This window comes from Lissotriton helveticus, chromosome 12, assembly GCF_964261635.1.
Source record: "Lissotriton helveticus chromosome 12, aLisHel1.1, whole genome shotgun sequence".
In the NCBI taxonomy this organism is placed as follows: Eukaryota; Metazoa; Chordata; class Amphibia; order Caudata; family Salamandridae; genus Lissotriton; species Lissotriton helveticus.
Window position 1 is genome coordinate 717934549 of NC_136073.1, and position 26379 is coordinate 717960927.

Below are 26379 nucleotides of genomic sequence, written 5' to 3' on the forward strand. Positions count from 1 at the left end.
AGTAGAGGGGAAAGGGGACACCTGTGTTGCGTGCCACATTCTACCGGGAATGCCCCCGATATGAGACTTCCCGCCCGAACCCATGAGTGCAGTTTCACATCCAAGGAGTCATGTGTAGGCAAGGAGATGAGCACCTATGCCCATTCGCCTGAGGATGCGAAAAAGGTAAGACCTGTCCACAGAGTCAATGGCCTTCTCCAAGTCCAGCACCGAGAAAGGATAGCAATCCTGCACCTGGTCCTAAATGAGGAAAGGCACTGAAGGCTGTGGGAGGTGCTGTGCTTGGGAACAAACCCATTTTGATCTGGGTGGATGAGATTCAGCAGGATTTGAGCATATTGAGCAGATAATATCTTTCTCAGGATCTAATAATCTGCCCCAGGATAGCAATGGGTTGCATGGTGTATATAGCTTAGTTGAGGATGCATGATGATTTAAAGGTGACACCAGATAGAGAAGCATATGTAGTTCTTAGTGTCAGGGGAATTCTGTCACGTTGGTGAAGGCCTTTGATGAGCTGGCACTTCACTATGAACTGTTGTTATGTCATGTTTTAATCTCTTTATAGAGCGCTTTTTCACAGTTGTTTCTTTACATTTGAAAAATACATAATATTAAATCTAACAGTGACCAAGACAAAGGGTGGAAAATACCTCATTATTAATTAGTCATGTTTTCAGGTGACATATAAAGCAGAGAAAATGTGTTTCTGCCCTCACACTCAAAGGATGTTAGTGCCACATGGTGTCCATAAACAACATTCTGGTCATATTGGTGGCAAGCAAGAATTGCCTTGCTTATCTCAGGGGTTGTGCCAGTCAATAGTAGGAAACTGTATTGGACAGAAAGGAGGGTGATCTGAGGTGTAGAATTTTATAGACATGTGTTAGGATCTTAAAACGGACCTAAGATCGAATTGGTAGCCAGTTTAGCGATCGTAGTTCTGTTAACAAATTCAATAAGCACTTAGGGGCATATTATCAAGAACAGCGTTAAAATTATTGCAGCTTTAGAGGCAGGAAACTGCAGCTAAAGCGACGATAATGGGCTTGATAATATGCCCTAGAGAATTTCAATAGAAGCCCATGTTCACACCAGAACATGGCCTTAGAATATGGGAATTCATAAGGGCATATTATCAAGCCCATTATCACCGCGTTATCAGCAGTTTCCTGCCCCTAAAGTGTCGATAATTTTAACGACGTTTCTTGATAATATACCCTTTAGGCCGAACGATTTCAAGAAAGTTGAAGTTAACATAAGATTTTGTCTGGAGATTCAAGGTAGATCGAATTTGTGTGGTCAATATATTATTGAATGATAGTGTTCACTGTTGGTGCATACAAAGAGGGATCAGCAAAAGGAAGAAACTTTTTAGAAAGCCAGCGTGGATGAAACAGATGTGGACCACATTTGTGGATTGAGCTTCTCGGAACACGGTGCTGTCCAAGGGAACTCTTCAATTTAACACAACTGTCAAAGGATCTGTAGGCTGACTATTATATCTGGCAATTATGTTCTTACCCATTACACAACCATTAAAGTGGAGGTAAATACGATCTTGGTTTTGGTTGGATTTATCTAGAGGAATTTGTCCACCATCATTACTTGACAAAGGGGATAACTTCCATTAAAGGACTTGTCTTTTGGGCACTATATAGGGTAAAAATAAGGTGAGTATCATAAGCTTAGAAACATCAGTATGCTTGAAAAAGCATATACCTTAAAGGAGCAGTTGGGCAACTTGCCACTTGTACACGTTAAAGATGTTACACAGAAAGGGTGAGAGTATTTAAATCTTTCTGTACTGCTACACCATGAAGTCTATGTCACATGCTATCGAAGAGTGTGCTTGAAGACTGACTATATGTGATCTTTCTGAATTGAAAAATGATATCCCCTTCAGGACCGTTTAGTCATGCCCACTTCTTCCAGGGTCTTAAGTAGTGGTGTAAGTTGCGTCCCTTAGATGTTTGCCAGCAAAGCTGTGTTGCCATCAAGATGAAACAAGGTCAATGTCCATGTGGTTGCCTTAATATCAGTTTCTAGAACCAAGGGTTTCACATTGAGGAGCATGGTAAATAGGTGCAAGGTGGCATTTGCTTTGTGTGCAATATAGGTATTGAGCTGTATTGCATTGTTAGGCTGAGCTTGGCAGTAATGTAGAAGCCATATGTTGTTGTGGAGTTGACAAGGGGCAAGCGAACCAGATTCAAGAGTTATATAAACACATTTAAATTTAAGTATGAGATTTTTTCGTAAATTACTTAAAACCTGGTTGTTTAATCAATGATTCCTTTCCTGCTCCTTCTCTGGCTTGGCGCCGGGAAACCCATTTTTGGGTAGCTGTTGCGCCCGATATAAATTTAAATAACATAACATAACATTATTTTACAATTACAACATGTCAGAACCGCACATGGGTGCAGCAAAGGCACAGTATGTATTTTCAATTTTTAGATATGCCATCTTTTTAAATCGGTACTTTGCATCTTTCATTTTTTTTCAAAATCTTTAAATTTCCTTTTCTCCCCAGGCATCATCATTTGTCGGGCACAGGAATCCCATCGTGACCTGAATGGAATTGTGGGAGGCTCAGTCCTGCTTTCTCTTGTAATTCCAGAAGGAAAAAGTATCTTTGAGGTGCGTTGGAAATCGCTTACTAATAATGCACGCCTTGGTGACTCCAAAGGCAGGACATTTAAGCCATTCCATCTGGCCAATCCTACAATTACTCGGAGAGTAGAAATGGAGAATGCAACAACTCTAAGGATAACCAATCTGGCAAAGAATGACAGCGGGATCTATAGAGCAGAGGTTCAGTATGAAAATGGTTTTAATGAGGAACAGGAATTTCAGCTCAAGGTCTATGGTGAGTGACTTGTTTAAATATTTCCTCACGATGCATTTACTTTCCCAAAGCCTTTGTTTTTTATAAAGCTAAGAGAGCCGAAGTTTGACTGTGGATTGTCAACAAGAGCACGTCTACAGCAATAGAAATAATGTTCAAGTAATCCTTGAGCAGCTAGCTGCCTCGCTCTCTTCTGGGACATAGTGGTAACAGTGGAATAACCATAGCTCAATGATACCCACTGAGGAAAAATTAATAGTCCTGAACATGCCATTGAGGTAAACATGTGCCCCCTGCTTCTAATAAATAAATTAAGTGTAATTGTGCCTGATACTTTTTGATATCCAGGTTTATTAATATTGAGCGGGTTGTTCTTTTCTCTTCTTGTGCAGTCCTTCTTTGTAGGCGTGTGCGATCTGATAGAAAGAGTAGAGTAAGGGTCCTGTTCTCAATGAGAAGCTCTGCAAGTTCTTTGTGTTTGACAGCAGACATTTGCTCTGGGATCTTCTTGAAAGAGGTGTAACAAAGATTTCCCAATGGTTATGTGGAAATCTATCAAATAAACAATCAAGTTCCTCCACTTTATTGGCACAGTTGGATTGAACACACGAGGAACATTAAAAGGGCTCCACAAGTGGGACTCCATACACCACATAAATGTAGTTACCAGAAATAGACTGTTGCCCTACCATGTTCAGCCCTTAGGTCCCACCCAGCCAGGTAGGAAAATAAATAAAAACATACACACACAGCCTACACACAAACACCTACCTAACACCTACATACACAATCACATCCCTCCATTATATTTCACTGTACTGGCCGCTTCTAGTGGGCCAACCTGCTTTCTCCATATCTCAGTCTGAAAACTGCCCAGGCTTGTTGAAAAAGAAATGGTAGCACTTAGAAAAGATGAACCAGGAACAACAAATAAGATGCTGCCATTAGGTGTCAGGGTTCACATGAAACAGACTCTTAGCACTCAGAACTGCAAGAATTGATTGTCACTTGCACAAACCTATCATCACAAGAAGCAAAACCTGCCAGTCTCGTGGCCAATTTGATTATGCTTATGGAACTGTTGGCCACTGATGTTCAAGGTTCTAAAGAGAGATGACAGTTTTTTTTATAACAGGGTGTGTAATCATTAAAGAATTCGAGCACATAATTTTCTTTAAAAAGATGACAAAACTGTAATGCATAAGGATAGGGATATTCCAGTTGGCATAAGAGATGATCTTAAAAAATATATAGATCAGTCAGTTTCCGAAGGTGGTGCTGTTCAAAGTATGGATTAATCAGAATTGTTTTCCCAGTTGTTGTATGTAAACAAAAATCCAAAGAAATTCAGCTGTGTGCTATAGATATAAAATAAATATTTAAGTGGACCAAATGATATACGAAAATATTGGTATGCGGACCACGACTCAAGTAAATACTATACCCAGACGATATAGAAGAGCCATTTACGAACTGTCCCACCTTGGATGCCGAGAGTTGAGGGGCCAGTGTCTGTCGGGAGTACCAACAAGCCTTGGCAACCACAACCAACTTGGAAAGCGAAAAAGGTGCAGTGTCAGGACAAGCAAGGGCCAGGTGACTTGCCACAAGCAGGGGAGTCAGATCAGGCCCAGTTTAATCAGGAGAACCCACTGAAATCAAGGAAGACTCTCAAGAGGACCCTCATCCCAGAGGCAATGGAGTCACAAGAGGAGCTCGAGCAGCTCACCAAAGATGCAGGCCCACAGTGCAAGTGATGTGGTGAGGATGAAGATCTTGGTCACAGGAGATGCTTGAGGTTGGGGCTACTTGGAGCCCAAAGATCTTAAAAGAAGGAAGCCAACAAGCCTTTGCAATGGCAAGTCAACGCAGTGCACAGGGGTTTGGTTCCTGTGGCTCCGATTAGGGATACTGGACTCAACCTTGGTAAGAGGACCGGGCAGGTCTTGAGAAATGTGGAGAGCCACCACCCATGTTACTGAGCCTTTCGGAGTCTGTGATAGCCCAGGATTAGAAAATCGGTCAGCTTAGTAGAGGTGCCTCCAGATGTAGGGAAGTGACTCCTTCACTTCAAGGGAGATTCCTTCAGGTTTCTTTGATGTCCACAGGCCTTGGAAGTTTCCTATATGGAGCATGGGCACAGGCGTTGCAGCAGACGAGCAGGGCAACAAAACCAGGAGCAGCAGGAGACCTCCCAGTTGCATTCTCAAAGCCCAGCACAAAGTCCAGCAAAGTCCAGAGTACCCAGACGGTCAAAAAAGAAGTGGGTCTTGATATGAATCTTGTCCAATGATGAATCTAGGAACTCACCCACAGGTAAGCCCTTAAATACCCCAAGGAAAGGGTTGGGTAGATTCAGGGTTACCTTCCAGGGGAGGGGTGGGACAGTGAGGAGGATACTCCCATGTCGTTTGTCCAGCTTTGCACAAGAGTGGGAGCCAACAGCTCCCTGAGCTGGTATGAACTGGGCTGTGGAAGGAGGGCACCAAATGTGCCCTTCAAGCAGACTTAGTGACACTGCCAAGCACCCCCTCCCTTCCCCAATACACTAAACCCTGTCTAGGAGGTGGTTACATCTCTCTGTGACAGGATACCTATTTTCCTCCCTTCCCCTGCTCGGGCTGGCTCAGCAGCAGGAGGGCAAAATTGTGTCTCTGGTCAGCAACATCCATGTGGTGCTCTCCGAGTCTAGAAGACTGGAACCGGGAGCACTCAGGGCCTCCTGGAGTAGCTTTACAGTTCATGGAATCATACCTCCCATACCATTTACAGTGTGGGGATATGATTCCAACATATTTGATATCAAACATGACAGGGTTTGTTACAGCCAGTTTAAAGATGGTCATCGCGTAATGACACTTCGCCACTCTATGTATCATAATGGCTGATGCACTTACAACCAGGTAGAATGGACTCCGAAGGTTGTAGGGGTGTCCTGCTCATGCAGGGGCACCCTCGCACTTAGAAATGAGCACCCTGTCTTCAGGATTGAAAGGCCTGCTTTAGGTGTTACTTATAGGTTTTGAGTGCAGTGAGCTTAGATATAGGGAAACCTATATCTATCGTAGGTGGTGCTAGCACCAGCTTACACAGCCTGCAATGCCAGGCTTGTAGTTGCATTTTGCGTGGTCCCTCATGGGTGGCATAATACAAGCTTCAGCCCATGTGGGACCCCCGGTGTACCAATGCCCCGAGTACCTCAGTACCATATACTAGGGACATATAAGGTACATCAGTATCTAATCTTGGATGTACCTAAGTACTTACCATGACCAATTTAGGGGAGAAGCACAGAGACTGAGTTCCTGATTAGCAGGATCCACGTCAGACTACTCAGAAACAGCATAGCACCAGGCAAAAAGTGGGGGTAACCATAAAAGCAGATCCTACTTTCCTAAAATGCACTTTTCATACCTCGATTATTAATTCATTACTGATCCTATGAAAATATATTTTGTAAGAGTATTATTTTTAGGTGGAGAGGGGAGGAATGGAGGAGTATTTGACATTTGCACAGATCAAAATTATGATAATAAAATCACCTACTAACTGCATATGAGTGTTGTGTGGGTATTGCCACTGTTCTACCCAAATGTTTGCTAGTAAAGAATATTCTATTGGATTTCTATCAAGATGCCCAAGAAACTCTGGACCTCATTGCAGCACAATAAAATAGAAGCTTTAGCCTGTGTTTGGTGCACTAAATATTTTAAAAAATACTTCTGAAGAACAATATTTTGTGTGCGTACTGATCCTAACCCATTGGTATTTTTACTTGGAGAAAAAGGCGGGGAGAGTTTACATTTGCGTTTTTAAGAATTACATTTTATTATTCATCACATTTCTGTAGGAAATATTTTGCAGGCGTATTTTGTAATAGTGTTACTTCATTATTTTGTCAATTTAAAAAAAAGTAGTAACACTGTGTGGGCATTAGTTGCACCTAATAAGTACCAGCTTAATAACAAAATATAGCAATAAGGAACAGAAACGTTACCAGCCCAGCTTTGCCAAAGGCCTTCCACTGTGCGCCAACACCAGTTGCTGCATTTTTATTAACTTTTGAACCGTTTGAGATAGAAACGAAATCTTTTCCTGTTAAAATCTGCAGATTATGTGACAGATGATGGATTACGTGAAAATGCGGCAAATCTTTAATTATGGAAAAACTACCACACAATCACATATATCCAGTGGCCCTGGGTATAAGTGATGGAATATGCAAGGGTATAACCAGTGCATGGAGAAGGTGCGAGGTATAGTTTATGTAGTGTGGCGAGTGAGGTGACAACAAAATGTATAGAGGTGTGCGATTATGGAAGGTGGAATTTGATGGTGGTGCATAAATTCAAATTTTAAATAATGCCCCACAGAATTTAGCGCAGTAGTGGTGACTAGTTGTATGTGCGCCTAGGAAGAGTACAGTACAAGGATGGTGTACTATGTAGTGCATGTGTGGTTAGTACATGTGCTGAGTGTAGGTGCGCTTGTGTGGAGTATCATACCTGAATGGTCAAGCGTTGTGCCGCATGCACATAGTGAGTGTGTGCTGACTGTGTGTCTGTTTTGAAATAACCCACATTGGTTAAAAGATAGAAGGGCTTCAGTGCTGAACAGTGCCCCCATACCAAGTGTTTGTGCTGAATGCATGGGTGCTTGTAAGGGTACAATGCATAGAGACATTAGTGCTGAATAGAAAGTGTGCAATTAATGTAAACTGAGTGTGTGTGCCTGCAATGGTCAATTATATGGAGGGCCCTAAGACCCCAGGCCTGGTGAAGATATGATGAGGAGAGGATTCCCCCAGACAGATTTCTAGATTGCGGCATTCCTGAAAGTTAGGAAGGGATGCACTGGAGGTAACAGACTCCCTTTTCAATTCAAAGACTGCTGTTTGATTTAGTGATAGAGCACAAGTAAGGGGCCTATATACGTCTCAGGAATGGAGATGGGGATGATAAGAGAATCATAAACAGTAGGACTGGGGGTTTTGAGTTTAATCCTTTGATGCACATATCACTATGCCTGACCTACAGGTGTAAACTCTGGTCACTCCCATGAATTATGTTGTGGACAATCTGCTTCAGAGTCATACATGTTGTGGCAGACCTCTTTCATGAACAAAGAAGAAAAGGAGAAGTGCCCACTTCAAAAGAAGCAGAATGCAGGCATAAAACTTCAACACATTTGGTGTCAGGTAAAGGACCATAAGGAGAGGTTGAGTCCGCAAACGTTTGTAACCTGCAAAGCAGCAAGACGTCTGTGTGAGAAGGAGAGGTTCTGCAAGGCTTCTGTCTGTGACCAGGACTGTGCACCAAGGCTTAAATAAGATCACCTGTCCTGGAGCCTGGAGCACAAGCACCTGCATGCTTTAATGATCAGTGTGCCCTGTGCAGAAGAAGAGAGTGTTGGTGGGAGCGAGGTCCAGTGATGAGTCATACCATAAAGACTCTGTGCAAGAGGTGAGGATTTGGCTGTGTACCAACTCGACTGTTCTCCATATGCAGGATAGTTTTCCACAACCCCTGTATGCGAGGAGATGGCAGCCATAGACTGAGCGTGTGTCTAGTGCCATGTGGGGCTTGCTACACCTGTACAGCTGTGCTATGGTGACCCCATATGCCAGGAGCCACCAGTAAACGGCCATTTCAAGGAGTTTAAAGACTTGTGACAGGCTTGACTGGGCCGCTGAGGCTAGAAGAGCCTGCACCTGTATCACTACTGTAACCCCGTATGCCAGGAGGGGCTGCCAGTACCACCGCTACCTACTGGTTTGGGCCACCACAGCAATTAAAGACTGAGGCTACGACTTGCGGGTCGGACCTCCTCGGCAAGGGAACCGCCCTGACTCACCACAGAGGAGATGAAATTGATGAAATAGCATTCTTGCTGGCTCCAGTCAGAAGCCAAAGAAAGAACCCACCCCTCCGATAAAAAATCTGATTTATGCTTCGACATCTGGAAGACCTCCAGTAGAACTGCTCAGGAGAGAGAGCCTGCTTCACCAGGTGCTGCTGCATGAGCAGTGAGCTGCCCGACTTCTCCAAATTAAGCAGGACTAGCGGGTATGTATTGAAGGCACATACTGCATCATTGAAGTCTTCTGTGATGTGAGAGCAGGTAAGACATGAACTGGGCCAGTTGAGCCCTGGGGAACTCGCTATTAAGGGTGCTGCTTCACCATAGCCACTTTTGACAGAAATCCTGAAAAGTCAAGAGGAGGGTGGGACAGGGGTTTGCCTGACAACTACTAGAGGCCAACCTAAAGTGGGACATTGATTTATTGTTCATACAGTTTGCACTTTGAGTTATGAGTTGTGTTCACTGACCTGTATCTGCGCCCCCAACCTCCAACCCCCACCCAAGGAAGCCTTGACTGCTCGACCAGAGCTACCACTGAGAGTGAAGAGCATAATGGGGAACTTGACCCAGTTGCTCAGGATCAGTAGTAGGTCGTACACCGGGACATCAGGAGTAAAAGGCCTCAATCACCACGGTTGCGCGCAGTATAAACTTTTGGGTAATAGGAATACTGCCCTGCGCTATAGTCTCAGTTACTGGTCCCCACCAGTATAGTAAATAAAATACATAAAACATTTTACTGGGAAGTTTAACAACAACACACAATAAAGATTCTTGTACTGATTATTGTGTCTTTCTTTATATTTTATTCCTTTGATGATTACAGCAATACAGCTAACACGTGTTTCGCGCTCTCTAGCGCTTCTTCAGGGCTCTCAAATTACCTATTGTTGTTCAATGGGCTGAATCATGCAACTCGCGTCAAGTCTTCAGTCTTTTGTATCTGCATAAAAATCCCTTAAACATGCAGATAGTGTGGATTATACGTTTGTTCAATAGTTCCTATTCTTTATTTAATTCTTAACATCACCATCCACTCATTCAACAAATTGAGATTGTGTAGTAGTCTGTGTCAAATATTTGTCGGTCAGCCCCATATAAACTTTATGTGTGAGTGACTGTATTGGACAGTGAGTGCCTGTGTGAATGACTGTATAGGTGAGTGCAGGGATGTCTTAGTGCTTATATGGATGTGTGAATGGGTATGTAAGTGGTTGTGTGTGCAAGTGTATGGAGGCTTGTATGTAGCTGTGTTGAGTGGCTGATTGGGTGATTGAGTGAGTGTGTGACTTTTTAGGTAAAGAAGTGTGTGTGTGAGTATCTGTATGGGTAAGTATGTGGTTGTGTGACTGGCTGTATAGGTGAGTAACTGGTTGTATGAGTGGCTGGATGGGTGAGTGAATGGTTGTGTGAGTAGCTGTACGAGAGTGAGTGCGTGTGTGAGTGGCTCTATGGGGGAGTGAGTGGGTGGGTGAATACTGGTATTGGTCTGTGAATGGGTATGTCAGTGGTTGTATGAGTATGTGAGTGGGCATACGAGAGGTTGTATGGGGTGTGTGACTAGTTCTGTGATGTCATTTGAGATATCATCAGTGATGTCCCAGACCATGTCATGAGTGATGTTATTTGTGAGGTAACAAGCAGTGCAATGCGGGGTGTACGTTATAGTTAGCTCAGGTAACTATAACTCCTGGTTTTTTTAGTGAATTTGTAAGTTTTTTTTAATGCTAGTTCCTAACTATAAAGTCCTTTTAACCTTTATTTTTTCAGTGGATTTCTATGGTTTTTTAACTAGTAGTCAGGTTTGCAGATTGGTGGAAAAAGGTGGCTGGGCCTCTGACCAGCTCCCAGGAATCCCGCTTTGTAGGACTTTCAAGGAGATACTAGGAGGACTTCTTGGCCCCCAAGGTCCTTCAGGAGTAAAGTGCAATTCATGCTCCAACCAGTAGTACACCCTTTCTCCACCACTCTTCAAACGTGCCTCGTAGTGCTCTACTAGTCCCCTTGGATCTTGAGGGTCCTTGGGGGCCAAGTAGCCCTCCTGGTACGTTCAGTAAGACCCACACAGCTGGATTGCGTAGTGGTCATCAGAGACCCTAGGTGGTGGCGGTCCCCAGGGCCATGTAGGTCCCAAGGAGGGGGGAAGCCCGGTATGTATATATATATATATATATATATATATATATATATATATATATATATATATATATATATATATATATCAGAAAACCACGGGTGGCGTTCTTCTGCCGCTCCCACAGCGGGCGCTCGACAGGGTCGCCAAACCTTAAATGTTCAAATCTTGGCGTTATCCTTATACACAAAGACACCAGAGTCGAGGCCCTTATCAAGTGTTCAGAGCTTGGGTTTATTTGGCAAAAACAAATAGCCCCTACGCGTTTCGAGGTAAGCCTACCTCTTGCTCACATGAATATTCTGAGCCTCGGGACCCCCAGTCATCACGGGATGGTGCGCCTTTTCGCAGCTGGGCTGCCGCGTATAATATCACTGCTCCAAATTGCCCCTCGGCAAAGGTGCACCCTCCAGCAGCTCGCACAACGGCGTTCACCAGGCAAGGCTGGAATTCGTCCTCCGATAGGATTCACAGTTCTTTAGCCGATCATTAAGAAGCCTGACGCGTTTCTGAGTTAAATACTCTTCATCAGAGGCTCGGCGAAAGTTCGTGCTATGACACGCCCATATTCAAAATAAATTCCCCACAGATGGGTTTCAAACGCAATGTTCACTGGGCTTTGTAGTCTGTGTCACATTCATAAATCCATAGATGGATGCACGATGAATTAAAACTGTCCATGAAAGCCCTGCATGGGCCTCGGCGACTCTTTCCAAGCCATAATCCTGTCAGCTACCGGATCCCACATGAGACTCCGAATATTCTGAGCCTCGGGACCCCCAGTCATCACGGGATGGTACGCCTTTTCGCGGCTGGGCTGCCGCGTATAATATCACTGCTCCAAATTGCCCCTCGGCAAAGGTGCACCCTCCAGCAGCTCGCACAACGGCGTTCACCAGGCAAGGCTGGAATTCGTCCTCCGATAGGATTCACAGTTCTTTAGCCGATCATTAAGAAGCCTGACGCGTTTCTGAGTTAAATACTCTTCATCAGAGGCTCGGCGAAAGTTCGTGCTATGACACGCCCATATTCAAAATAAATTCCCCACAGATGGGTTTCAAACGCAATGTTCACTGGGCTTTGTAGTCTGTGTCACATTCATAAATCCATAGATGGATGCACGATGAATTAAAACTGTCCATGAAAGCCCTGCATGGGCCTCGGCGACTCTTTCCAAGCCATAATCCTGTCAGCTACCGGATCCCACATGAGACTCCGAATATTCTGAGCCTCGGGACCCCCAGTCATCACGGGATGGTGCGCCTTTTCGCGGCTGGGCTGCCGCGTATAATATCACTGCTCCAAATTGCCCCTCGGCAAAGGTGCACCCTCCAGCAGCTCGCACAACGGCGTTCACCAGGCAAGGCTGGAATTCGTCCTCCGATAGGATTCACAGTTTTTTAGCCGATCATTAAGAAGCCTGACGCGTTTCTGAGTTAAATACTCTTCATCAGAGGCTCGGCGAAAGTTCGTGCTATGACACGCCCATATTCAAAATAAATTCCCCACAGATGGGTTTCAAACGCAATGTTCACTGGGCTTTGTAGTCTGTGTCACATTCATAAATCCATAGATGGATGCACGATGAATTAAAACTGTCCATGAAAGCCCTGCATGGGCCTCGGCGACTCTTTCCAAGCCATAATCCTGTCAGCTACCGGATCCCACATGAGACTCCGAATATTCTGAGCCTCGGGACCCCCAGTCATCACGGGATGGTGCGCCTTTTCGCGGCTGGGCTGCCGCGTATAATATCACTGCTCCAAATTGCCCCTCGGCAAAGGTGCACCCTCCAGCAGCTCGCACAACGGCGTTCACCAGGCAAGGCTGGAATTCGTCCTCCGATAGGATTCACAGTTCTTTAGCCGATCATTAAGAAGCCTGACGCGTTTCTGAGTTAAATACTCTTCATCAGAGGCTCGGCGAAAGTTCGTGCTATGACACGCCCATATTCAAAATAAATTCCCCACAGATGGGTTTCAAACGCAATGTTCACTGGGCTTTGTAGTCTGTGTCACATTCATAAATCCATAGATGGATGCACGATGAATTAAAACTGTCCATGAAAGCCCTGCATGGGCCTCCGCGACTCTTTCCAAGCCATAATCCTGTCAGCTACCGGATCCCACATGAGACTCCGAATATTCTGAGCCTCGGGACCCCCAGTCATCACGGGATGGTGCGCCTTTTCGCGGCTGGGCTGCCGCGTATAATATCACTGCTCCAAATTGCCCCTCGGCAAAGGTGCACCCTCCAGCAGCTCGCACAACGGCGTTCACCAGGCAAGGCTGGAATTCGTCCTCCGATAGGATTCACAGTTCTTTAGCCGATCATTAAGAAGCCTGACGCGTTTCTGAGTTAAATACTCTTCATCAGAGGCTCGGCGAAAGTTCGTGCTATGACACCCCATATTCAAAATAAATTCCCCACAGATGGGTTTCAAACGCAATGTTCACTGGGCTTTGTAGTCTGTGTCACATTCATAAATCCATAGATGGATGCACGATGAATTAAAACTGTCCATGAAAGCCCTGCATGGGCCTCGGCGACTCTTTCCAAGCCATAATCCTGTCAGCTACCGGATCCCACATGAGACTCCGAATATTCTGAGCCTCGGGACCCCCAGTCATCACGGGATGGTGCGCCTTTTCGCGGCTGGGCTGCCGCGTATAATATCACTGCTCCAAATTGCCCCTCGGCAAAGGTGCACCCTCCAGCAGCTCGCACAACGGCGTTCACCAGGCAAGGCTGGAATTCGTCCTCCGATAGGATTCACAGTTCTTTAGCCGATCATTAAGAAGCCTGACGCGTTTCTGAGTTAAATACTCTTCATCAGAGGCTCGGCAAAAGTTCGTGCTATGACACGCCCATATTCAAAATAAATTCCCCACAGATGGGTTTCAAACGCAATGTTCACTGGGCTTTGTAGTCTGTGTCACATTCATAAATCCATAGATGGATGCACGATGAATTAAAACTGTCCATGAAAGCCCTGCATGGGCCTCGGCGACTCTTTCCAAGCCATAATCCTGTCGGCTACCGGATCCCACATGAGACTCCGAATATTCTGAGCCTCGGGACCCCCAGTCATCACGGGATGGTGCGCCTTTTCGCGGCTGGGCTGCCGCGTATAATATCACTGCTCCAAATTGCCCCTCGGCAAAGGTGCACCCTCCAGCAGCTCGCACAACGGCGTTCACCAGGCAAGGCTGGAATTCGTCCTCCGATAGGATTCACAGTTCTTTAGCCGATCATTAAGAAGCCTGACGCATTTCTGAGTTAAATACTCTTCATCAGAGGCTCGGCGAAAGTTCGTGCTATGACACGCCCATATTCAAAATAAATTCCCCACAGATGGGTTTCAAACGCAATGTTCACTGGGCTTTGTAGTCTGTGTCACATTCATAAATCCATAGATGGATGCACGATGAATTAAAACTGTCCATGAAAGCCCTGCATGGGCCTCGGCGACTCTTTCCAAGCCATAATCCTGTCAGCTACCGGATCCCACATGAGACTCCGAATATTCTGAGCCTCGGGACCCCCAGTCATCACGGGATGGTGCGCCTTTTCGCGGCTGGGCTGCCGCGTATAATATCACTGCTCCAAATTGCCCCTCGGCAAAGGTGCACCCTCCAGCAGCTCGCACAACGGCGTTCACCAGGCAAGGCTGGAATTCGTCCTCCGATAGGATTCACAGTTCTTTAGCTGATCATTAAGAAGCCTGACGCGTTTCTGAGTTAAATACTCTTCATCAGAGGCTCGGCGAAAGTTTGTGCTATGACACGCCCATATTCAAAATAAATTCCCCACAGATGGGTTTCAAACGCAATGTTCACTGGGCTTTGTAGTCTGTGTCACATTCATAAATCCATAGATGGATGCACGATGAATTAAAACTGTCCATGAAAGCCCTGCATGGGCCTCGGCGACTCTTTCCAAGCCATAATCCTGTCAGCTACCGGATCCCACATGAGACTCCGAATATTCTGAGCCTCGGGACCCCCAGTCATCACGGGATGGTGCGCCTTTTCGCCTTTCATGGACAGTTTTAATTCATCGTGCATCCATCTATGGATTTATGAATGTGACACAGACTACAAAGCCCAGTGAACATTGCGTTTGAAACCCATCTGTGGGGAATTTATTTTGAATATGGGCGTGTCATAGCACAAACTTTCGCCGAGCCTCTGATGAAGAGTATTTAACTCAGAAACGCGTCAGGCTTCTTAATGATCGGCTAAAGAACTGTGAATCCTATCGGAGGACGAATTCCAGCCTTGCCTGGTGAACGCCGTTGTGCGAGCTGCTGGAGGGTGCACCTTTGCCGAGGGGCAATTTGGAGCAGTGATATATATATATATATATATATATATATATATATATATATATATATATATATATATATATATATATATATATATATATATATATATATATATATATATATATATATATATATATTGAATGATAAAACCCCACTTAACACAAACATTTGAAAGCCTTAAGTTATAATTATAACTTACATTTTTTATTTATGCACTAGCTTCAAATTACTATAAGTTGCGCCCCCAGATACACAGTGTTGTTACCTCACTCGCCACCCCACATTAACTATAACTTACACCTTCTCCATGCACTGTTGTACTCTTGTATTTTACATCATGAGTGCATAAATTCAAAATGTAAGTTATGAGTAACACTGTGTATGGAGATGTGTAACTTATAGCAATTTGTCTCTCAGGAGAGCTCCTTTTTAGCCAGATCCAGACTAGGGACCATAAGATCTCTACTCTGCTTTCCCTTGGGCCAGTACAAGACTGGTTCTGTTTTAGTCTTTTCCTATGTATGGATTCCACCAACGCATGTCAGCATTATTTTTCTTACGGTCATTGCCTAACATTTAGGTTTGCTTTAGCGTTTGCAGTTTTTTAAAAGAAGCAGTTTTTTCATTGAAAATGTCATCTGTATGATTGATTATTACTAATCATTTTTTATCTGTGATGGATTATGTACATTTTGTGCTGCTCTTAGGATTTTTTTTTAAACAATCAAATAAAGCTTTTATGATAATGATGATAGCAATTTGAAGGTGCTGCATACATTATACATTTAAGTTATAACTATAATTTTAGACCTGCAAAAGTTTGTGTTGTTTAAGTAAGGTTTGTATGGAAATAATACATATTTTTTTCCTAACTATAGCTTACCCCTAACCTATGGTTTTTTTAAAAATTGAATTTAAATGGTTTTAATTTTTTATATAAAATGTTTTCGAAAATCATAGTGTTGAATATTATTTATTAACCTCTACGATGCGTCCGACGGCTCCCGGCCATCCGACGTTACAGTGGGCGTGTGCGTTGGACAGCCGGGGGCCGTCCGAACTGCACAGAGTCAAATTCTGATGCACCACAGCGGAATTTGCGCTGCGTCGGAGAGCTTAAGGTGTTGTTAATTGGAGTGTCCTACAGTAGAATGGAGGAAAGTATCGTAGATTGGAATGTTACAGAGTGGAATAGAGTGCAATGGAGTAGACCGAAGTGGGGCAGAGTGGGATACAGTGTTGTAGAATGTTGTAGTGTGGAGTTGCATAGAACACAGTAGTGTGTTGTATTGTGGAGCCGGATAGAGTAAATAATTGGATAGTGGCAAAGAGTGTGGTTGGATAGTGGCATAGAGTGAGGCAAAGTCTCATACAGTGGAGTAGCGTGGAGTACAGTGAAGTGGAGTGGCATAATGTAGTGTGGAGTAAAGTATAATACATTGTTTTAGCATGTCGTAGGGTAGAGTGGCATGGAGTGGATTATGGTGTAGTCGTGTAGTGTAGAGTTAGGTAAACTGTTATAAATTGGAGTGGTGTTTCATTGATTAGAGTGGAGTGCTGTGTCATAAAGTATTAAAAAGTCTTCTGTAGTGGAATAGACTGTTGTTCAATGGAGTGTACTGGTACAGAGTGGAGTCTAGAATTGGATAGTGGAGTGCATGAGGACAGAGTGAAGTATAGTCTTGTAGAGTGCCATAAAATATAGTAGAGGTTTATAGAGTGGAGTGGAGGAGAGTGTCAAATTGGGGAGCAGTGTAGAGGGGAGTGGCACACCCTCTAGTGGCTTGAAGTAGTGTACTCTGTTGTGGAGTAGAGTGGTGTACAGTGGAGTAGCGTACAGTGGAATTCCATACAGGTGTAATAGCATACAGTTGGGTGTAGAAGAGTGGATTAACATAGAGTGGAACAGTGTACAGTGGAGTTTTGTCAATGAAGAGGCATAGAGTGGAGTAGAATTAATTGGATTAGTGTAGAGTGGAGCGCCATACTTTGAAGAAGCATAGAGTTGAGTAAACTTATAAATTGGAGTGGCATCTCATACAGTGGCATGGAGGGCTGCGCCGTTTAATGTTTCAAAGTGTAGTACAGTGTTGTACAAATTTAGACACTGGATTGTATGGGGATAGAGTGGAGTTTAGCAGGAATCAGATCCTTCTCCTACCTTGCAGTCAAGACCTGGAACTAACTCACCCTTTGCATCTGGTGGACACTGACACTGCAAATTGCACCAGTTCAGACCTGGCTCTTCGAATGACCAATGGCGCTGCTCACACTCCCCCCCCATCCCCCATAGCGCCTTGAGACCCTCACAGGCGATTAGTGTGCTCTAAAACCCCTGATTGATTGATAGAGTGGCATAGTGTGTAGTAGGGTTTTGTTGAGTAGAGTTACACAGAGTGGATGAGAGTACAGTGGAGTGGCACAGAGTGGAGTAGCGTACAGTGGAATATCAGACACTGGAGTGTTGTGGTATGGCTATAGTGGAATAGCGCACACTGTAGTGGTGTACAGTGGAATAGCATATAGTTAAGTAGCATATAGTTGAGTGGAGTGGCGTACAGTGGAGTAGTGTGGATTTGAGTGGCGATTAGTAGAGTGGGTTAGAGTTGAATACCATACAGTGGAGTGGCATTAAGTGAAGTGGTGTACAGTGTATTAGCGTACAGTGTAGTACAATGGAGTAGCATACAGTGGAAGATGGTGCAATGGAGTAGCATACAGTGGCATGACCTAGAGTGGAGTAATACAGAGTGTAACAGCATACAGTGGAGTTTTGTATAGTGGAGTGGCATTCAATGTAATAGCAGCAAATGCAATGTTGTGGAGTGGACTGGTGTACATTCTAGTGGCACAGACTGGAGTAGCGTACAGTAGGGTGGCATACAGTGGAATAGGGTACAGTGTAGTGTCATAGAGTGGAGTGGCATACAGTGGAATAGGGTACTGTGGAGGGCCGTAGAGTGGTGTGCCATACAGTGGAAGAACGTACAGTAAAGTGGTGTACATTGCTGTACCATAGAGTGGAATAACGAAGAGTGGAGTGGTGTGCAGTGGAATGGAGTAGACTGGAGTGGCATACAGTGGAGTGGGGTAGAGGGGAATATCATACAGCAGAGGATCATAGAGTGGATTGGCGTACAGTGTAATAGCGTAGAGTGTAGTACTGAGGGGAGGTATGCAGTGCAATATGGTAAACTGGAATACTATACAGTGGAGTGGCGTCCAAAAGTAATAGCATAGAATGGAGTGTCATAGAGTGTAATGGAGAAGCTATGAATGGCAAACAGTGGAGTGGTATAAAGTGGAGTGGAGTAAGAGTGAAATAGTATATAGTTAAGTTACATACATTGGAGTTGGGTACAGTGGGGTACCCTGGAGTGGCGTGCTGTGGAGCGGGATACAGTAGACTAGCGTAACGTGGAATGCCATACAGGGCAGTGCCATAGAGTAGAATAGCATATTGTGGATTTGTGTACAGTGGAGTTAGGTACAGTGAAGTGGTGTACACTGTAGTGGTTTATAGTGAAATAGCATAGATTGGAAAGGTGTATAGTGCAGTGCCGTTGAGTTTAGAGGCATGCAGATGTAGTTGAAATTTTGGAGCACTGTAGATTATGGTGTGCAGGGTAATGCTAGCCAGCATTTGTGCTGCATTGAGTTTCTGTACCTGTACCAATCAAAGTTGGTAGATGCTTGGTGGCATTGCGATGTTGGGTAAATCTTACATAAGTATTGTTTTGCCCTTGCGACACTATGCATAACATAAGGGTAACACAGTGGAATCCCAAATGTATCCCCTCATGAAGTTTTGTGCCACAGTATACCACGGTACATGGCAGTGACAAGGCAGTGCATATTAGGCTAATCTCTGCCTCTACAAATTTAAACTCCAGCCGTTATCTTTTTAGTACACTTTGGGTGTGTTGTGCCTTGGGGCCTAAAATATATGCAAATAGTAGGTTTTAGTATTGTCTCCTACCTATCACCATTTTGTAAAAGTGGTAATAGGCATGGAATTTTTAAAATACATTTCTATAGTTTTTGTAACTGGTTTATGCAATATCATGATAGCACTCAGCACATACCGTATTTTTTTTTACCAAAGGTGCATTTTTTGTGGTAAATGTTTTAAGTAACCCTGTCATTTGTAGGTATTACTAAGGTACTTTGTGGACTTTTGTGGACATAATTAAATATGTTAAGAAAAGTGAAGACACTGCACTACACCTTATTAGTGAAATGTAATGTATAAGGGTTTTTTCAATATTTTAACATATGTATTTTTTTAGACACTTTTAAGGTACAGCGGGATTACCTAGGTAGTACCTTGGTGCTCCGTAATGGTCTTTTTAAAAATATATACAAATGTTAAATTATGTTTCCCCACCTATTACCAGTTAAATTAGGTGGTTATAGGTAGGGAAAACCTATGAAGCCTAATACTTAGCTACATTCAAGGCCTTAAGCCAGAACACCAGCAGAGTGGCCTTAAAACAAGATGGTTGCCTTAATTTCTTGTAAAGACAGTCATTATCCAATCACTTAATTTATTGTCATAGCTGTGTACCAATGTAATTCCTGTTCAATTTCATTAAAATACGGTGACAACAGATATCACAAAGTTATAATACCATATAACTCTAAAAATACTTACCCTACTTACCTGTAACTCCAAAAAGTATAATCTGCGCACAAATAATCTCCAATGCTGCCAAATTTCATGAAAATCCACTGACCATTTTTGCGCTACATCCTATGGAAACTGTCTATGTCATATGCATTCGGGTCAGCATCTGTTTTTTGTAGCCCCTTCCTCCCTTGCATCCCCATCACCAAATGCCACAAAACCTCCCATCATCCGCCAATGTACAATGAGTAATAGTTTTGAAAACTTTCATGAAGGTTCAGCAAACGCGTGCAAGGGTATTAAGGGGCAAAAGTCTGAGGAATCATACTAATAAACACATGTATTACTTCATTGCATAGGAGACACGTCACCTCTCATGTGTGAGTACGTTGTGCACAGTTAAATATTCTGCAAATCTAATCAACACTAAATAGTTACACATCTAGGAAGGAAGAGGTGTGGCGCCGTGGCCAGGGCGACTGACTCCGTAACCTGGGGATCACGGTTTGATCCCCGGCACCGCCGGCAGATTAGCCCAGCACCATGTGACTCTGGGCAATAGCTTGCTTAATCTTCCCGACGGCCCCCAGCGCCTAGAGACCCTTACGGGTGATTGTGCGCTTTACAAATGTGGATTATTATTATTATTATCTGATGTTTTGCAGTGTTTAATAAAATGAAACTGTTTAGTTTAACATGAGTGAGGCGTTAAACCTACTCGATTTCCATATGGCACAGTTCAATGCTTATGGTTTCTATCACTTGAAAAACTCCGCTTCCTCCTCCTTGCCAGTGCACCTCAGGGCTTCAATTTTGGCTATCATGTTTTTTAAAATAATATGAGACTAAGGGCCATATGTATCATCAACCTGATTTGCGATTCTGAAATAGCGATTTTTTTAGAAATCGCTATTTCAGAATCGCAAATAGGGATGTATGTACAAATCCGCAATTTTTTAGCGAATTCTTTGTATTCCTTAATTGCAATTAGCAAATTGCAAATCGCAATTAAGGTAATACTTTTCCATTCATTTCTATGGGCAAGAGGCCCATAGGAATGAATAGGAAGTTATTCTCAATTTACGATTCGCAATTTGAGAATCGCAAATTGAGAATATTTTTAAGGGTGCAGGGGTGTCCAAAGGACACTTGTTGCACCCCTGAAATAAGCATGGGTGCACATGTGGTGCACATACATGCCCTAAGGGCATGTATGTGCATCACATGGCACTTTGAAAAACGCAAAAATGTGCATTTTTCAAGGAATTCACAAACTACCACCAACTTGAAGTTGGTGGTAATTCGCAATTCCTTAAGGACAATTTGCATTTTTTTTTGCTTCATACATTGCATTTAAGGAATCGTAAAATTTGCGATTCCTTGTTTTGCACCAGATTTTCCTTAATACATACCATTTGGCAAATTCGCATTCGAATTTCGGCGTTTGCGAATGTGAATTTGCTTGATACATATGGCCCAAAGTTCTATGGTCTTTCTTGCATTGTAACAGTTACAAAATGTAATGTTTTGTGTTTCTGATGTTCCTAGATTGCACAGATTTCACAACTACTTACAAATTAACGGCCAATTCCTTATTTACTTGACCAAACGAAATGCTGTTTATATTTTGAATGTGCTAATGTTTTCTGTGTAACACACATCCGTGGGCCATGCAGGTAACAGCGGTGGGGCGGTGGGGCGGTGGGGCTGCGTGAGGGGAGATTTCGAGAGACAATGCCGAGGGAAAATGTAATGAATAATTAATTTTCCCTCTGCCTCATCCCTCGAAATAACCCCCCACGCGGTCCCACCGCCCCACCGCTGTTACCTGCACAGACCGCGGCTGGTAACACATACTACAGCGTATTCATTTGAATTAGGCCAAATGTAATTATTACCATGTGACCTATTTTCTATTTAACAGTTGTTTGTGATATGTAACCTCTGTCAGATCACATTGACTGCCCAGGTTTGCTGTCACGAAATGTATAAAAGTTCCCCAATTTAGGGCAGAGACAGTTTCTGTGCCCCATTACCTTTTTAAGCAGCCTCATGACAAATGCTCTTTGTTTCTCATTTCCTTTCGCTGGACTTTATTCGGTGCATTGTGATTACATATATATTGCATTTTGAGTATTTTGATAAGATTTGACTATCCAATGCCTTTTGCCTTCTGTATCGATTTTTAATTTTAATTAAACTACATGGTTTGTATTTTAATTCCTGTTTTGGGTGAATTGTCTTTGTCCTCTGGGTAATGAATGTTAAATATAGGGCTCTTGCATGGAATAGAGTTGGATTCAGAGAGAAAGAAAGAGAGGAGAGAGGGAGAAAGAGAGTTCTGTCTACATACATACGTCTTGAGAACATGAAGTGTGAGAATGTCAAAGTGCAGTGCAGTTATTTCTAGCATACGGCATTCCTCAGTGAAGTTTCATCCGGTTTCACTTCCTTTTAGAGTCGTCCACCATCTGGATGCAGATATGGAAAACCGGGCAAACTTTGAAGCAGACTGTTAACTGAGGATTCGGAAGAGTTTCTTTTTTCTAAAATATAAAACTTAAGTTTATTATTATTTATTATGCATTTCGTATTTTTATAGTACTTTAGGGACACCAGCACTGTTTTGTGGCATGAGACTAACTTCACAAATTCATAAAGATATAAAGTTTTTTAGGTCCCACAAAGTCCTATTGGAGAAAATCTGAGCACAAAAGTGATTCTCCGCAAATTCAATTTGCTTCATGAATGCTTCTGGAAAAAGCAGGTTAACGTTTTTTTCTTCTTTAAACACCTTCCGTGTACCAGATTGATTAGAAATCACAAATTAGGCACACCCCACTTCACAGTTAGGAGTGCCTTTTAGGTCTTGCCTAGGCAGCGCATGCGCTGTCTCTTCGAGACATGCTATATCTACTATGTGGGCCTATAGCACACCCATTAGTTTTCATTCATTTGTGTGCCCTTCAAAAATGTCTGTTCTGTGGTGTATCGGTTATATTTGTCCCTCATGTTGGTGTTTTGTTCCCTCCAAAGGAGCCTGGCCCTATTACATGCAGTCTTTCCTTCTGGCCATTTATGCTAGTTTTGGTGCACTACTTTTTTCTATTGCCTCGACTCACCTTTTAAGAATGTAGTGTTTTTCGTATTTTCAAACAAACCGCGCTCAGCTGACGGCATTTTTACTTGACAACCACACACAGCATTTTGAGTTTACAAACACAGTTCTCTCGAGTCAGAGAGTGGAAGGAAGGACAAGGGGTGCATAGCGACATGCATGCATGCATTCACACACATGCACGCATTCACACATATGCACATTATGCTTATTAAAACCCCACTCTCTGCCCCAGGGCCTTTTTAAAAAAAGTGGCCATGCCCCAGAGGATGGGGTCCCCGGGACCAGAAGTGTACTGGGAGGGGGGACAATTAGCCCCCCTCCCCTTTAATTTTTTTTTAAAGAAGGCAATGTCTCGGGGGATGGTATCCCCGGGACCGAAATCGGCATCGGGAAGGGGGCCTCCCTTCCATTTTTTAAAATTTATTTTTAAAAGAGTCAGGCCCTGGGTGATAGGGTCCCCAGGGACCCAATAATACTAAAAGAAGGGGAGCCACACAGCCCCCCTTCTAAAATTATATTTTGAATAAAGCCCGCCTCTCGCAGGAGGCCCTGCCCTCTCCCTGCACCACTCTGCAAACGCGCCCCCTGGCACGTTCTAAGTTGAGGAATTAGGTCCCCTTGAATACTGAGGGCCCCTGGGGGACAACTAGCCCACCAGGTACCTCCAGTAAGTGCCGTACAGCTTGATTGCAGAGAATGGTGCTAGGCCAGGCCCCTATTTATACTACTCTGCAAATACACCTCTTAGCGCACTGCTGGTGCGGCAATGAGGTCCTCTTCTGTCCTGAGGACCTCAGGACACAAGTGGACTTCATCCCCCCAGCAGCAGTGCGTCAGGAGCCGCATTAGCAGAGTGATGTAAAAAGGGGGCATGTCCTCGGACCACTCTCAGCAATCTAGCTGTGTGGGGCATACTGGAAGTACCTGGTGGGCTAGTTGGCCCCAAGAGACCCTCATGAGGAAAAGGGACTTCATTCCCAAACGAAGAGCGTGCCGGGAGGTGCGTTTGCAGAGTGGTGGAGAAAAGCAGAATGGCCTGAGTCCACCTCTCAACAATCCCACTGTGTGGGACTTACTGGAAGTAAGAGGTTGGCTAGTTCGCCTCGCAGGACCCCCAGCAGTGAAGGGGACTTCAATCCCCATTGAAGATCGTGCCAAGGAGCTTGTTTGCAGAGTGGTGGGCAAAAGAGCCATGGCCTGTTATGAGAACTTAGCAATCCTGCTGTGTGGTACTTACTGGAGGTAATAGGCGGGGTAGTTGGCCCCCAAGGATGTCCTTGGTGGCCAAGTACCCCTCTTGTAACCACCAGTAAGTCCCACACAGTGGGATTGTTAAGATGTCTTCGGGGGCCATGCCCCCTTTCTCCACCACTCTGCAAAAGCACCTCCTGGCAGACAACAAGATGGGGGATGAAGTCCACTATACTCCTGAGGGACTTTGGGGGCCAGGAAGCCCTCCTGGTACCTCCTGTTAGTCCTACGCTGTGGAATTCCTGAGCGCTAATCGGAGGCTGAGCACCCTTTCTTTACCACTCTGCAAACATGACTACTAGTTAAAGAAGTGGGTTTCTGCACCTCTGACTTAGAGGTAATTTTAATCGCCTTGCCCTATTATGTACTAGGGCCTTACAGGGGATGTCATGCCAATCACAGGGGTAACCCAACCAATAGTATACTAGTGTATGTAGGTGTTTTCACTGTACTCTAAGTGTCTTTTAGCATAGCACTAGCTTTAGACCTGGTTAGGCAGAGTCAGTTACCACCAGTGGGGGCACAGGATGACTTTGCAACAAGGACTAATTCTGCACCGCTGTTGTTTTTTTTGCATTTCTCTTACTTCTTTATGCACATTTCTTCCCCTTTCTGCACATGTCCTACCTCTGTAGGCATAGTTAGAATTTTGCATTTAAAAAACCTTTGAAATTTACTGATAAAACCATAGGTTTCAGGGACGTTACACTTAGTTGGACATTGCACTCTAGAAAACAAGAGCCATTTGGCTGTTATAGTTAGTTGAGCTTCCTATAACTGACGCCCCCGCAATGCACTGCTGATGACGTAACACATTACATCATTCATGACATGGTCAGTGACACCACTAATGACCCTTAAATCCTGAGGGTCCCTAGGGCCAACTAGCCCAACAGGTACCTCTAGGAAGCGGAGGGAGCAGCCTTGCAGAGAGGTGGTCCAAAGTCACGTCCCCTTTTTACACCACTTTGCAACGCTGCTTTGTGACGCTTACTGGAGGTAGCTGGTGGGCTAGTTGGCCCCCACAGACCCTCAGGACTCAAAAGGACTTAATCCCCCAATTTACAATGCACCAGGGGGTGCGTATGCACAGTGGTGCAGGGAGGGGCATGGCCTGATGTGACAAGTGTGCAAACACTCCCTGTGGTGCGTTTTAAGTTGGGGAATTAAGTCCCCTTGAATCCTGAGGTTCCCTGGGGGCCAACTAGCCCACCAGGTATGTCTAGTAAACTCCACAGAGTTGCATTGCAGAAAGATGTAAAAAGGGGCATGGCCTCGGACCACCTCTCTGCAACGCAGCTCTCTAGCGCTTACTGGAGGTACATGGTGGGCTAGTTGGCCCCCAAGGACCCTCAGGATTCAAGGGGAATTAATTAATCCCCCAAATTAAAACCCGTCAGGGGCCGCGTTTGCACAGTGGTGAAGGGAAGGGTCGGGCCTGATGTGACATGTGTGTACTTATGCAATCACTCCACCAAAACCCAAGCAATTATAAATTCACCATGCACTCTCCTTGCAGCACTCTAATCATCCAGTCACTACCCATGCACTCATGCAGGGAGTGACCCAGGAACTAACACATGCACTGCTACAACCCCCTGTGAACTACCCATGCAGACCTCTAACCACCTACACAGTACTTATTCACTCCTCCAATTACACATGTTGTACCCATGTACTCCAGAAATCCCCCTCTCACTACCCATGCACTCCTCCAATCACCCATCCTGCACTTATCCAATCACTCTGCCAAAACCCAAGCAGTTATAAAATCACCATGAACTGTCCTTGCAGCACTCTAATCATAGTCACTACCCATATACTCATGCAATGACCCATGCACTAACTCATGGCAAATTAGAGGAGGTCATGCTCATTACAGGGGTACCCCAGCACATAGTGTTCCCTAGTGTATGTAGGTGTTTTCACTGTATTCTAAGTGTCTTTTAGCATAGCACTGGCTCCGGTCTGTGTTAGTCAGAGTCAGTTACCACCAGTACCCGTCACTAAAAAGTTGGGGGCACAGGAGGACTTTCTGCTCCTCTGTTGGTTCTTTCTCCACATCTCTTGCTTCTTCCTGCACTTTTCTTCGTCTTTCTGGACTTCTGTTGCCTCTTTCTGCATTTGTTTTGCTTCTTGCTGCACTTTTCTTCCTCTTTCTTCACATGTCCTAACTTTGTAGGCATAGTTAGAAATTAGCATTTAA

The 26379-nt window shown here is 44.2% G+C and overlaps 1 protein-coding gene across 3 annotated transcripts in view; it reads left to right on the forward strand.

Annotated features, from left to right (window-relative positions):
* LOC144799345 (SLAM family member 9-like) overlaps nucleotides 1-26379 on the forward strand; it is a 465872-nt gene that overhangs the window by 120745 nt on the left and 318748 nt on the right. For all 3 annotated transcript variants that reach the window (XM_078670602.1, XM_078670604.1, XM_078670603.1), the window contains exon 2: nucleotides 2537-2872. In XM_078670602.1, coding sequence (XP_078526728.1) covers nucleotides 2537-2872 — 336 coding nt within the window. The remainder of the gene's footprint in view (nucleotides 1-2536; nucleotides 2873-26379) is intronic.